Source organism: Heliconius melpomene, chromosome 14 (genome assembly GCF_056956725.1).
Source record: "Heliconius melpomene rosina isolate 202511_hmr_F chromosome 14, ASM5695672v1, whole genome shotgun sequence".
Taxonomy (NCBI): Eukaryota; Metazoa; Arthropoda; class Insecta; order Lepidoptera; family Nymphalidae; genus Heliconius; species Heliconius melpomene.
The window spans coordinates 1,230,837-1,244,894 of record NC_140402.1 but is presented as its reverse complement, the minus strand read 5'-3'; the positions used below and the strand labels follow the sequence as shown (position 1 = coordinate 1,244,894).

General features: G+C 30.9%; 1 protein-coding gene across 1 annotated transcript; it reads right to left on the bottom strand.

Annotated features, from left to right (window-relative positions):
• Positions 1-358: 358 nt before the first annotated feature.
• LOC146531847 (uncharacterized) lies at positions 359-13,574 on the bottom strand. Its single transcript, XM_085197638.1, has 9 exons — positions 13,356-13,574; positions 12,997-13,279; positions 11,670-11,895; positions 9,527-9,675; positions 9,257-9,333; positions 8,753-8,856; positions 8,136-8,339; positions 7,828-7,953; positions 359-7,302 (listed from the first exon to the last, which is right to left on the bottom strand). The coding sequence occupies exons 1-9, from the start codon at positions 13,416-13,418 to the stop codon at positions 6,780-6,782; spliced, it is 1,755 nt and encodes a 584-aa protein (XP_085053764.1). The 5' UTR covers positions 13,419-13,574; the 3' UTR covers positions 359-6,779.
• Between the last annotated feature and the right edge of the window lie 484 nt (positions 13,575-14,058).

Below are 14,058 nucleotides of genomic sequence, written 5' to 3'. Positions count from 1 at the left end.
GTATATGGTGAATGTAAGAATACTTTCCAATATTTAAATTATATTCTACTGACATTTTAAATTGAAAGACAACTATAATTATGTTTCAAAATATATAATAAATAATAATTAACCGTTTTTTAAAAGTATCTAATAGCCTGGCTCTAATAAGAAGGCATAACGCAGCGTTTAGTTCCGCCACTCACCACACAATGTCACTAGAATTCAGCATTCAATGATGAACGAAAGTGTCTTAATGGAAATGCTTTATACGATCCCACTATAAATTATAAGAATAGTGAACTAGTAATTATAACAATATATCAGCAGTTTTTTAAAGATTAGACACTTAAAAGAATTGAAAAAAAAGCCATCGTACTTACACGTCATACAAACTTTATTCAAATAACACAATGTAAACGTATAAAGCAAAATAAATGGAAACTTATAAACAAGACATTGGTTCATTACACTTGTGAGAGTCGAGTTTGAGTAAACAAAAAAATAGAAAAAATAATAACTTATTACTGCAGAAATTAACAAGAAAATTACAAAAAGGAGAACAATTTTAATAGATATACAGTAAATAATACAGAATTTAACTATTTTATGGCGAAAACACCGCACTACTTCTAGTGCACTACATCAAGTAGGGCACTAGATATAGAGTAGTGTATAACTTAGGCATGTATAAAACGACAAACAAAAGATCGTTCTTGAGATACCATCATCAGCATCGAAAATGGCATCTCAAAATCGATCTCAAACTTGAGAGCGTTTTATAAATAGGGGCTTTAAAAGATATAAATCGGAACGCCCTATTTGTAGTTACCCAACCTAATGCACTAGTAGTAGTGTGCTGATTACAGATTAGATTATAAATGGCTTAATAGCCATTTTTACAACTTGTCTAACCTCTTATTAATAAAAACGTGTTATATTTATTTTTATTCGAAAATAATACAAATTGTATTAAAACAGTATATCTTTCATTACATTTCCTCCATGTTTTTTAGTAAATCAAAAAAACAAAAAAATAACAATTTAATTAAAAATTGACCTTTCACCTTATTAGGCTGACTACACACGAGTGACACAGCAAAATATTAAATATATCACACAAATAGATGCTTATTTATTATACCGTATATGCATGTAGATATTATATTAATGTACATTTCTGTCAGTAAATTAGCATAACATATAACGGCACAGTGTTACAAATTCTAACTATTTAATGATTATACCTAATATATGGGCAGTGTCATATTAAAGTAATTTATTAATGAAGCAACACACAAAGTAGAATTTGGTGGGTATTGAGACAAAAATCATATCTACACAAAAATAATACATTTTTCTTCACTATCGCTTATTTGGTGCAACAATGACCTAACTTTTTTTATCTATTGTCATATATATTTTCTTTATAAGATAACTTATCAAAAAATGTATGATTATATTTAACTTATTAGAAAAAAATAAAATATAACAATGTGAATGCGAAAATACGATTGTATTTTAAAAAGCGCAAATATGTCATTGTTGCACCAGATATGATAATGTATTTAAAGAACATACAATTTTAACACCTTCCTAGTTTCGACAGCTTCAAGTAAAAAAATATACGATAGTTCATTTAATTTATACCGACCACACCCATCATAGTATTATTAAAGTTTGTGAAATCAACATATTATAATGTATATTAATTAATTAAGATTAAAAAACACGATTTTAAAGCAAATAAATACTTTTTGAGGAGGCTAAGAGATCTTCAGTTTGAGAGCAGAACATTAAGTACTTATAAACTATGGCTTAAAGTATATTGGTCAGATTTAGAATACGAAAGCGACCTAAATATCCTTATTTTATAAAAATGGCTATACGAATTAAGCTACTCCCTGCATCAGGGCATCCCAAAGACTTATGGTGAGTGATTGCAATTAAACATTAATAGTTATAAATTTGTCTCAAATATATATTTTTAAAAAGATTTTTTTTTATTTAATATCTATGGGATATTCTGTATTATTTTTCTCTAGTTTTAATATATATAGCTTTAAAACTATATTGGGGTACAAGTTAACAACCCGACACATCAGAAACGTATGCTATACATTTTTTCAGACTTTTTTAATATTCAATTGCAATCACTGTCCTTCCGTCCGTCATCATTTTTCACCCATTTTCCAACACTAACAAAACACTTCCCAATAGCCCAAAATGTCGAACATTGGGTAACGCCAAACACAACAAAAGCCGTAAAGCTATAACAATAACACTTTTTATATTATATCACATTACCGCGTCGCAAAGCCGTATACATATATGCGGAAAGCCTTGTCCAAACACTTCGCAATTTTAGTATCAGTCGTTGAAAGGATTGATTTGTTGAACAAATTAAATAATAAGATCATAATAAGTAATAAAAACTAAGCAAGAAGACCACAATTCTTATCTGTATTCATTTACCGATTTTTTTATATTTTGAGAAATAAAAATTCATAAAATAATTTGGCACGCTCAGTATGAAAGCGGCCTAACTCAACAATTTACAATTTATGCAAAACCACAGGAAAGTTATTACGGTCAGTGAATAGCAAAATTTAAAAGTAAATTAATTACTACTAAAAGTTAGACGAATTTTAAGTTAGGACACTTTCATTTTAATTCACATTTTTGAAAGAAAAGTATTTATTTTTTATTATAAAATACAAAAAATAAGCTACGGTTGCATCTACTCAAAAGCTAAATATTTTTAATTGCTATTGTTTGAAATGTCAGTTCCTAGGTTAAATTAAATACCTTACTCCAAAATATACACACATTAGTTCACATAAATATTTGTATAAGGAACACCAAGAATATTAGCTGCAGTGTTTTCTCATATAAAGGCTAAATTTATTTTCACAATAATTATTTAAATATTATTATACATATCATAAATAATTATATACAGTTTAAATACAGTTTAAACTCATTCAAATCAATGACTGGCACTCTGATAGTAACAAAATATACACATGACTTTACCAAGGGCGCCGCCAATATTAATATTTTACTAAAACATTGAGTCAGTTCTTCTCTTATGGCAAAGTCTTCTAGAGAACACGAAGGAAATTAATTGGCCGATAGAAAAGGGATAATTTTTTTACAATAATAAAATTCCTATTCTGACTTAAATTTCTTTAAAAAACCAAGATCCCGTAAATACTTTAACTACCGTATGGGGTATATTATATAGAGTTAATCATAAATTCAATGGAAAACGACACGGTCCCATTTTCAATAAGAAACTACGGAAAATAGAAATGAAAATATATAATGAAGTAGCCCTCTAAGCCTACACTGTTCAGATCTCTACCGGGCAAATACCCTCACATCTTACTGGACAAACGCAATTAGTTTTAGTGTCCGGTCCGAAACAAAACTACCTAGAACAGTTGGTTGATATTTTAGACTTCTGTAAAAGGAGGGCACTTTTGACTGGGTGAAAAGATTTTGATGATGCTTTCTCTTTTTATTTGAATGCTAGTGGTTCCCGTGTAGTCCCATTTCCAATTCCCCAATCTTAAATTTACATTAAGTATGTGCGCGAAAAATATTTTTAAATGTGTAAACTGTCCTGCGCTTCTTTAAGATTTAAATATTAAATTGACTGAAACTAGCCTTAGCGAAAGTGAAAATAGACATGGACATGGCACAACATACAAAATTCTGAACCAATCCGGAAACGGAAACCTGGATTTCCTGGCCATCTGGCAACCCTACGCCTAGCCCGCTGGATCCATGAAATACTAGATAGTTTCTTCTCAAGAGCCATAAAGTCTAAACGAACGTAGTTGCAATCAATAAATTATTTTCTATATATCAACTCGCCCTTAGGCCATGGCGACGACCTTGGTTCCTTATCTGCTAGTGGTGACAATCCAAAACGCGAATATACACCTAATACTGGCTCATAAAGTCACAATAAGTCTTTCAGTTCAGTCAGATTAGACTTAACACTCAATCGAAATGTTGGCATATATATTATTTTTAATAAAAATATTTTTACTTTAAAATATATCCAAATAAAGATTGTATAAAATGAACATTTTTTTAATTAACAAAAAGCTATTTACAGGCTTTCAAATAGCCAAGTTATGAGGATATTTATGACAACATGTGTAACTGTCAAATTGGCTCTTTATATTAATAATTTTTTTAGAAATCTTTGGGTCTTTTTTTGTTTCTGTTATAACTAAAAATAAAAAAATAAGAAAAATGTCAACATCTCAATAGAAAATCAAATTTGATATTACATTATTTAAAACAAGCATTCACTTGCTAGTAAATTTCTTTATGCAATCATCTAATGTCTAGATGCAGTCCTATTTTTCTTTTTTTATGACCTTTTTACATAATATATAATTTGCTGTCATAAGAATTTATTAATAAACAATAATCTATATATATAAAAGGACTTGTCCTCACTGACTGAGGTAAGACGCACGCACAGCCGTAACCGTTAATGATAGAAACGTGAAATTTGGACAGATGTTGACTTTCGTAATCTGGACATCCACTAAGAAGGGATTTTGAAAATTAAAAAAAAAGGGGGGAAATAGGGGTTGAAAGTTTGTATGGAAAAAAAATTAAATCGGCATAGATTTTTATAAAATTTGAAATTCAGACTCTTAAAAGTATTTAATTGAACACGTGTTTCATGGTTTTCTTGAATTCTCCCCCTAAGGGTGCAAATAAGGGGTTGAAAGTTTGTATGGAAACATCTTTAAAACGGTACCGATTATTATAAAATTTGAAATTTAGACCCTTAAAAATATTTAATTGAATATGTGTTTCATGGTTTTCTAGAATTCACCCCCTAAGGGTGCAAATGAGGGGTTGAAAGTTTGTATGGAAAAATCTTTAATTCGCCACCGACTCTTTTAGACTCTTAAAAATATTTCATTGAACACATGTTTCGTGCTTTATTAGATTTCACCCCTAAATAAGCAAGCGAAGCTGCGCGCGTCCGCTAGTTAGTATATATGAGAAAAGATGTCGGACTTTTACATATAGCGAAAACTCGAGTATTTAATTATTTTCAGTTTCAAAACCACATTAACATTGTAAGAAGACATATTTTAGTACAAATTGTAGATCATTTAATATAATAAGCTTGTGTTTAAAAGAAACTCTGATTAAATATATGGGAGTTCCAAAAAATATTTAATGAAAATTACCAAAAATCCTCAACAAAATATTTAAAAAATATTTACCTCATTTCAATATTACTTGCATTTCACTGTATGTATGAAAACAAACAAATATCAATGGCAAGAATGAAAATAAATAAATAAAAAACCCGCCTTTAAGATTGGTTATTCTCTTTTTTTATTTGTAACAAACTTCTAAAATATTTTGCTGATGATATGTTATTTTATAGAAAGATTTTGTTATAGAGATATTAACAAATAAGGTCTGAAAAAGTTTTCACAGACCATAATATGCCAAAACACTGATACAGATTATAAAAATAAAAAATAAACTATTGGTTTATATTATCTGTTAATTGTAAGTAAAGGGAAATGTTAATATGGATACAAAATGTGAATACATTGAAGAAGTATAGTCTCTATTTTTTTATTTAACTATAATTTCTATTATTGTTTCTTGTATAATTTATAAATTCACAACATTTAAGGCAGTTTTAATTTCAATACTTATAAATATGCGAAAATTATAGATTTTTTTTATATTTTAAAGTGTTCCATACTTAGAAAATAAAAATACTTTTTTAGAAAACAGATACAATTTTAACATACCGGGATTTGTACCCGCGCCTTCTGGATGGACGGTGTCCAAGAGGCGCGGCTTCCTATTAATCCCGCCACATCAATGTTTTATAACTCTTTTATTATTATTCAACATATTCACATATTGTACTTAACATTCTTTATTCATCAGTGGAGATAGCATCTAGATATTCCTTATAAATTGTTATATAATACTAGGCCTAAATTAAATTCGTTTGGAATTTATTTGGTAGTATAAATTAATAATAAAACCAAAAGAGTCCTATCTTGGACGGAAAGTTATACATGATATTTCTGACGACAGCCAAGTCATTGTCGTGGGCCGCACTTTATGTACTGTATGTTTTATATGTGAAATTTTAACAAAAGAATAAAAAGTGTTTACTTATTTAGATGCTATTTTTTTGGACAAAGTTTATAAAGAAATCATTTCTTTAGATACATTACTTCTTTAGATTACTAAGTCATGTCTAGGATTTTTTTTTAAATATAAATTTCCTTTTTAACCGACTTCTTATATAAAAAAATCTTACTTCCATTTCTTTTTCAAAAACGAATAAAGATGCATTTAAAAATAAAACAAATGATTATTGATCAATGATTATTGAACAGTGAGTTTGTCGTTTAAATATTGATAAAATTTCATATTAAAAAATATGCAGTACATTTTTGTATACAGCCCAGTCTAGCCTAGTTCTATTATCACAAAAGTTTTTTTATGGAAACTTAATGTAAGATGTTCCTTAAAACATTATTGCTGTTAAATATATTATGTGTTTAATTTTAGTTTATATATTTTTTGTGTTACTGATAATGACATAAAAGTGACAACAATGATTAATTTCAAGTTAATAAAGAATGCATTATATTTAAATAAGCATATAGAATCATAATTTACCTATAAAATTATGAAAAATTAATCGCAATTAAGACAATCAAGCCACTAATATATCATAAACAGAAAGGAACATCAAAAGACCTACCCTAGCGACTAGATCAAGTGAGGTTCGTCCTCGGTGACATGACCATGTAGTGATGTTCCATTTGTGGTACACCTGGCACTAGCACACCCGGCACTCCAGGCACTAGCGGCACAACTGGCACTATCGGCGACATCGGCATATAATCACTTTCACATTGAGATTCTTTTAAACGCACTTTCACATCCTGACCAAGTATCAATTGCACTATTTCTTGAGGCAATGCTAAAGATTCTACGGTTTCGTCGCTTATAGTTCCAAATTCGTCGAATTCGTCTTCTAAACATTCGACTGACTTGGAGCAGCGGTTCGTCGTAACCGTGTGCTGGGTTTCGTCTAGAAATTCGCAACTTTTGGTTTCTCCTTTTGATAGGCCAGATGTTATTTTCAAGTTTTTCATTTTACGGCTAACTTTGAAACTCTTGAATATGTCTCTTGTTGGTGTGAAGTCAAATCTCTTTTTTTTAGTTTCTACATCTTTTTCTTTTGTTTCTGATTTCGGTGATGTAGCTATGCGAGAGTCGCTTTTGAGTCTTTTTCTGCTTATGTAAAAATGTATATATTTATTCGAAAAAGAAAAAAATATATATTACTCTTATTTAAATCCGCTTCACGTTGCATCTCTAATTTATCAGGGTAGGCAGAGAGATTGAACCCAAAACCAGTAAAATTGTAATTTTGAATGATAATGGACTTAGTCACTGAACTATAGTGAACTTAATCATGTAACCATAAATTGTAAGTTTCTCCTCCTTTCTCAATTTTTTTTATGACTATGTTTTATATGTTTATTTGTCATATACACATATTTATTTATAAATAAATATTTATTCATATAAAAAATTGAGGCCAGACTTGGTGCAGGGGCACCAACTGCTAATGCAACAAGTTGTGAGTTCAATTTCCACTGAAAGAAATGAAGTATTTAATATATTCATTTTCCTCGTTCTAGTAACGAATGAAACCGCGGGGTTAAGTTCTGTTATTCAACAGGCAATGCCTCCAGAATTCGGCGAAAAGGGAGATACGGGACTATCTTAATGAGTATGGACTGGTAAATTTACCTAAAAACACTAAAAGGTTTAGTGTTTCTCGTCGGTTTGTGATGCAGCGAGCCGAGCGAGGAGTGACGTGTTACTCCCGCGTCCTCACCGTTACGGCAGTTCCACGATTCACCTAGCTTCATTGTACTGAAATATTATTTAAAAAATAAAATAAATTTTGAATAGAAGTCTATCACACACAAAAAAACTAATCAGTCAGAAATTTAATATTATAAATCAATACATGTTTGTGTATATATAAAAAAGATCTTTAAAAAATTATAAACAAACCATCTTACGATAAATAGATGGCCCCTAGGATAACTCACCCATACGGATGTCTCGGGGGCAGCGGCGGCGGACACCTCTTGCCAGCGCGCCGCATGGTCGCGTACACGCACTCCACGGACTCGTAGGTGGGCTCGTGCTCGTGGTCGTCGAGCGCGCGCACTAGCGGGTTCTCCTCCGCTATCTCCTCGTACACGCCCGACGACACCGATACTAGCGAGACTAGGGAGCGACGGTCGCACATGCTGAATGTAACAATTCAAATCATACATTAACTTCAAATTTGTTTAGGTAAATCTTGAACGGTATAATAATGATAGAAGTGTGGATTGAAATAAGTGAGTTTAATAATGTTTCCTTTGGGCCGTCGTAGTCCATTGGCAGAAGCATGGGACTGTAAATCCGCCGGTGTTGATTTGATTCCCACTCGGAGAAATAAACTATGATTTATTATTATCTTTATTTCATCGCTCCAGTAACAAGGCAAATTGCGAGTTCCGCTACTCAACACGCAATGCCTCGACTTTCATTTTCATCAGTGTACAATTACCAGTATACAATTATTGTTCAATATGTCAATACAAAGTTGCGTTACCTATAAACAATGTCTCAAATTTGAACAGTGCGTGGGGAACGAAATACAAAAAACCCCAATCACCTGTCATCACCGGTCTCAGGACACAGCAGGCGCCGCGCACGCTCAGCGAGGTCACCAGCGCCGCTGCAGCGCGACAGCTGGCGGTGGACGCCTTTGCGCGCTTCCTGAATAAAATGTGTTAATCAATTCATTCATTAATAAATCATCCTACAGAGATGCTAACAACATAAATAAGTTGTAACAAGCGTATAAGAATCTCGACGTAGCTTGATGAGAACGTATGGCTTAGTTGGTCAGAGTGCTTGGGCGGTTGCCAAAGAGGCGCGGGTTCAAATCCCGCTAAGTTCAAATTTTTACACGTTTTCTAAATAAATAAAAAAAAGATTTCTCTACTTTTTTTTTGGCTTCACGCTATATCCCGCACATAGCCGCTACATGAGTGCTGTACAGTCAAGCACGAGTCAATCTCGCATATGTGCAGTCGGGTGTATGATATCCAATATATTATTAAAGCACATAACTGAGGAGAGTAGTAGCGCAGGGAAACAAGCGAGTTCGCGATACCTTAGACATGATGAGATCAGTGTCGTCGAGGGAAATTTCCGAAGGGCCACTATACCAGCTGGTGCGACGTAATTCACCTATTAAAAATTAAATAATAATATTATTAGTTGGTGGTGCGTAAAACTAAATAAAAATAAAATATTTTTTTAAAGAATTTAATTTTAAAAAAAGTTTTTTCTAATTTTTATTATATTTTTAAATTTTATATAGATTTTTAAGTAAATATAAGTTTTTTTTACCAATAATATAAAGAAAAAAAGTCGCTCTCACCACTCTGATGACAACCGGTAGACAATTCAGGGTGACTTCTGCTCAATTGGGAAGTACGTGTGTTTTCCTTCATCGCTTGCTTTATGGCCACCGTCAGCTCGTTGCCCAACACGCTGTTGAACTTAATTTCACCGCCACCGTTAAATATACTGTAAAATATTTCAAAAAAAATATGTGGATTAAACATTAATTAATGTAGGTGCCAAGTTATAGAGATTTGTATAATATAATTTATAAATTGCAAAAGCTTTTGGTTTCACGCTGTTTCACGTACATAGTTGGGTGGGCAGAGGAAACTCGTGAGAAGACTACGTTTTACACATTTCGCAAAGTATTGGAGATGTTTAGCAGCGATTTGTCTTTATATCTAAGTAAGTGAAAATAGTACTTATCTCGAGTGGAAATCGAACCCACAACTGTTGCGTATACGACGTCTTACTTAACATTTTTTATAATAAAATCTAAGATTATGTTATACATATGTTTAAAAATGATTTAATAACACAAAAAATATGGTTAGATGCTCATAAAAATAAAAAATAAGTGAATATAAAAATATGATATACATACCTAAACATATATACGTTATAACGATACATTACTTATAAATTATAATACAGATATTTATATGTATAATATATGTATAAATAAAACAAGCTTCAAGTGCAAGTGCAAGCAGTTGCACCTTAGGAAATAAAATATTTAGTACTTTCATAGCCTCACTCTGGTAACGGGGCAAAGCGCGGCGTTTTCCGCCACTCAACAATGCCACCAGAGTTCGGCGCATTCTTAATCTTCTTAACAATAAGTTCCCAGGTACCCTTTATCTACTCCGCTATGTGCGGGGGATATCAGATCGATAACTTTGCCTGCACTAAAGTAACGTGATACATTTTGATTTAAAGAGTTTAAAAAAAGAAAACTAAACGAATGTTAAAAATAAGACAACAAATGAGATAATGAATAAGCAAAGAAATAGATGATAATATGGAAATAACAATACAAGACGTTGTTTATATATTACATATTAATTATTATTTTATATTATCTTACTTTAAGAGACTTGTCAACGCACGGCCGTCACTCCACACTCTAATAATAAATTTTCAGAAAATGGGTAACAGAAGTGTCTTAATGGGAACGGAGTGTTAACACTAGGTTACCAGGTTCCATTTTTTATTAAGCATCTAACTGTATAGGCGGGGAACCTTCCTAACCTAACCTTCTGCTCAATTTTCAATGCACATTGCGTGTTCAGTGGCGGAACTTAACGCCGCTATTTGTTTTGTTACCAATAAAAATGGAAATGACATATTTTTCTAGTGGGATCCAAACACAACGCTGCGCCACGGCCTGCACCGTTAGGTTTACTATGCACAGTTTAAAATTTCATTTTTAATAATAAGTCATGTTTTAGTCAAGTCAAGTTTTTTAAGAAAGACTGAGGGAAACTACAGGTACACAGGTAGGAATTGAACCCACAAACGTCGTGCGCAACGACGATTAACAGATATTTTGATAAATAAGCATTATAATTAAAACTAATGTCATTGAAAACAATACCGTGTACAGAATATAGGTCATTCATTAGTCAGCGTTTCTAACGCAGGCAGGTATGCTACGCCATTACGTTAATTGAATTTGTTTTAAGTCACGTAGTTAACGGCTATTTCTTACATTTTCTAATTAGTTAAGCATCTTTACTCTTTAAATTTAATGGTTAAAGTAATTGGAGGAAGTCAGTTCGAATTTGTTTTGTTTTAATGTTATAAGTAGTTTGTTAGTTTAGAGTATTAAGATTTTATTTATGCAATGTACCTACTTATTTTAAATATTATTTGGTATATCGAAAAAAAACAAATTACTGAAATAAGATTATTTAGCAGTGAATTAATCGGTTAAATGCTTAAAATAATTTCCTATTTTTTATATTTTTTGTTACTATCACCATAGTAATAACATAATATTTATAAAATAAAGTAAATATATAATAACTGTAATAAGTTAACATAATATCATAAAATTAATGTATCTATATACAATATATACAAATATATTAATAAGAAACACTCTAATTGAAATAGTGCAAACAATCAACCGAAGATAAGGTGAAAATTCAAAATTGTAAACTCAAAAAACAAACCTATCAATGCTAAGAACACAAGTTTTATTCTTATCACCATTTTCCCTGGTCTGGATGATATCAGTGATGTGTTGCCACTGTACCACCATATCTGTGCCTGACTTTGAAAATAATAAGCCGCTCGATGAAAGTGTTAATTTGCTGTTACTGGCAACACCGCATTTACGAGATAGCTCCGTGGGTACAATCATCACTGAGTATGAATCTTTTAATAATGTTTCTGTGCCTGAAAATGGGGTGAAGCATGATGGGCAACGTTTAATTTCATAGATTTTTTTATTAATTTAAACTTCAAAATATAAAAATACTAAATAATTACTAACAAGACTGTTTAAATTGTTTAAATTATACAAAATAATTTACTTATTACAATTTTATTCTGTGTTTATTTGTAACGAAAATCCATTGTAATATAACCATGAAATTAATACATTGCCATAAAACACACAAGCACATAAAATGATCCTATGAAATATGTTAAACACAGACTTATGCCAAAATTTCTGTAGTATAATGATTTTTATATTATATTAATGTAACCATATAAACTTGTAGACCATGTACTCTTACTTTTTCTTGTCCAAAATTTATTTTTTTACAGATTGACTACAAAAATAGTGTAATCTAAATTGTATAAAAATTATATAATAAAGATGGTCGATAATATTGTTTTTTAAGTAATGATTATTTATTTATTTTCTTGACTTTTTTAAGGGACAATGAAATCAGTCAAGTAACAAACTCATCAAATTGTTCATAATTAATTAATTTTGTAGTTTAACTTTATTCTTAGATGCCTTATAATATATTTTTTTAATAAAATGTTTAGTTTCTGATGTATATATATTTTTTATTTTAAGGAAAATCTTGTATGAAACGTGTTAAAAGAAGACAAAGGTAGAATTTACATTTTTGATATATTCGACTATAAATGCTCTAAATATTTGCATTCAATATCATGACGTCAAAAGACTCATTTCTAATTCAAACCATGAACATGAGAAGACTGAAATAATAATATTAACAATTTCTAGGTTTAATTATATGGAAATTAGTTTTAAATTAAATAATTAAATTCATGAGCACTTGTTACAATTTCACTTCTTGTTTTATGTTTATATGTATCACACTAGTTTGGTATAGAGTAATTTATGATTTCACTTTAGGCTAATTATATTTATGTAATGTAATGGAAAAATAAACTAAATCATTTTTTTTATAAACTCACATATATATGCATATTGATTGACTTGCTAGACTTATAGTAAAAATAATAAAAATTGAAGGTAGATAACTAAAGCTCTATTGTTTCAATATATTCACTTACCAAGAAGTTTTTCACCATTTAATAATTCGCGAATTTTGTCCATCCACTGCTGCGCTTCCTGAAGACTTTGTGCTGCCAGCAGTATACGTGGTTTACATGGTTCCTCAATTGAAAATACTGCGAAAGCATGAGGTCGAGTACGAGACTTGGCACGTTTTACGATACAACCAGTGCGTAACTCAACTGTGCCCGCAGGAGCTCCTGCTTCACTACAGTAAACAGCGAGCGAACCACCAGCACTAGTCGGACTCGGCCGCAAAATGCACCATTGTCTCTTCCAAGACTGCCAATTACAATAATTAATGCATCAATTTCATGACTTACGACTACCGACCACCCAACTAAGAAACAATACTTACCTTGAAAGGATTCAACCCGAGGTTCGGTTTGAATGGATACTTCACTTCTAAATAGCCAGACATTTTTTAGCCTGATTTGGTTAGTTTAATAACATATCGTATCTATAAATTTAATTTAAATAACTAAATTTGCATGGGATGCACCATGCACATGTATCCAAACAAATTGTTTAATGTTTACAAAATTTTCACAGATAACAAACTGTACACTTCAGTGTTGTATCTGACAGAAAAATCGATAATGAAACCGGTTTTTCCAAGATACGTTACGCAATTTTAAATTGTTCGTTTATGTAGACTAAATACGTGAATAGTTATTCTAGATTATTAATAAAGTAAGCTTAAAAATAAAATTATTAAATTCAATTAATTATCCCTAAACGGAGATGGCGGGACGAGCTGGACCATTATATGCCTGACTGGTGCTCAATAGCCCGAAATAGACCGGAATGGAAGAAGTATAGAGAGGCCTTTGCCCAACAATGAGATGGTGTAGGCTAGGGAAAAAAAAATATCCCTAGAAGTTTTGGACAAAAGCAAAACTCTGTGTGTACCGTGTGTTAAATAATTTTAAATCAGTTTTGATTACATATTTTATTATGATAAATAAGTTTTTATAAAAATATATCAATATTTTATATTAAAGTCATTCACGTATTTATATATGATAATTTAGTTTCATTGTATTAAATTGTATAAAAAA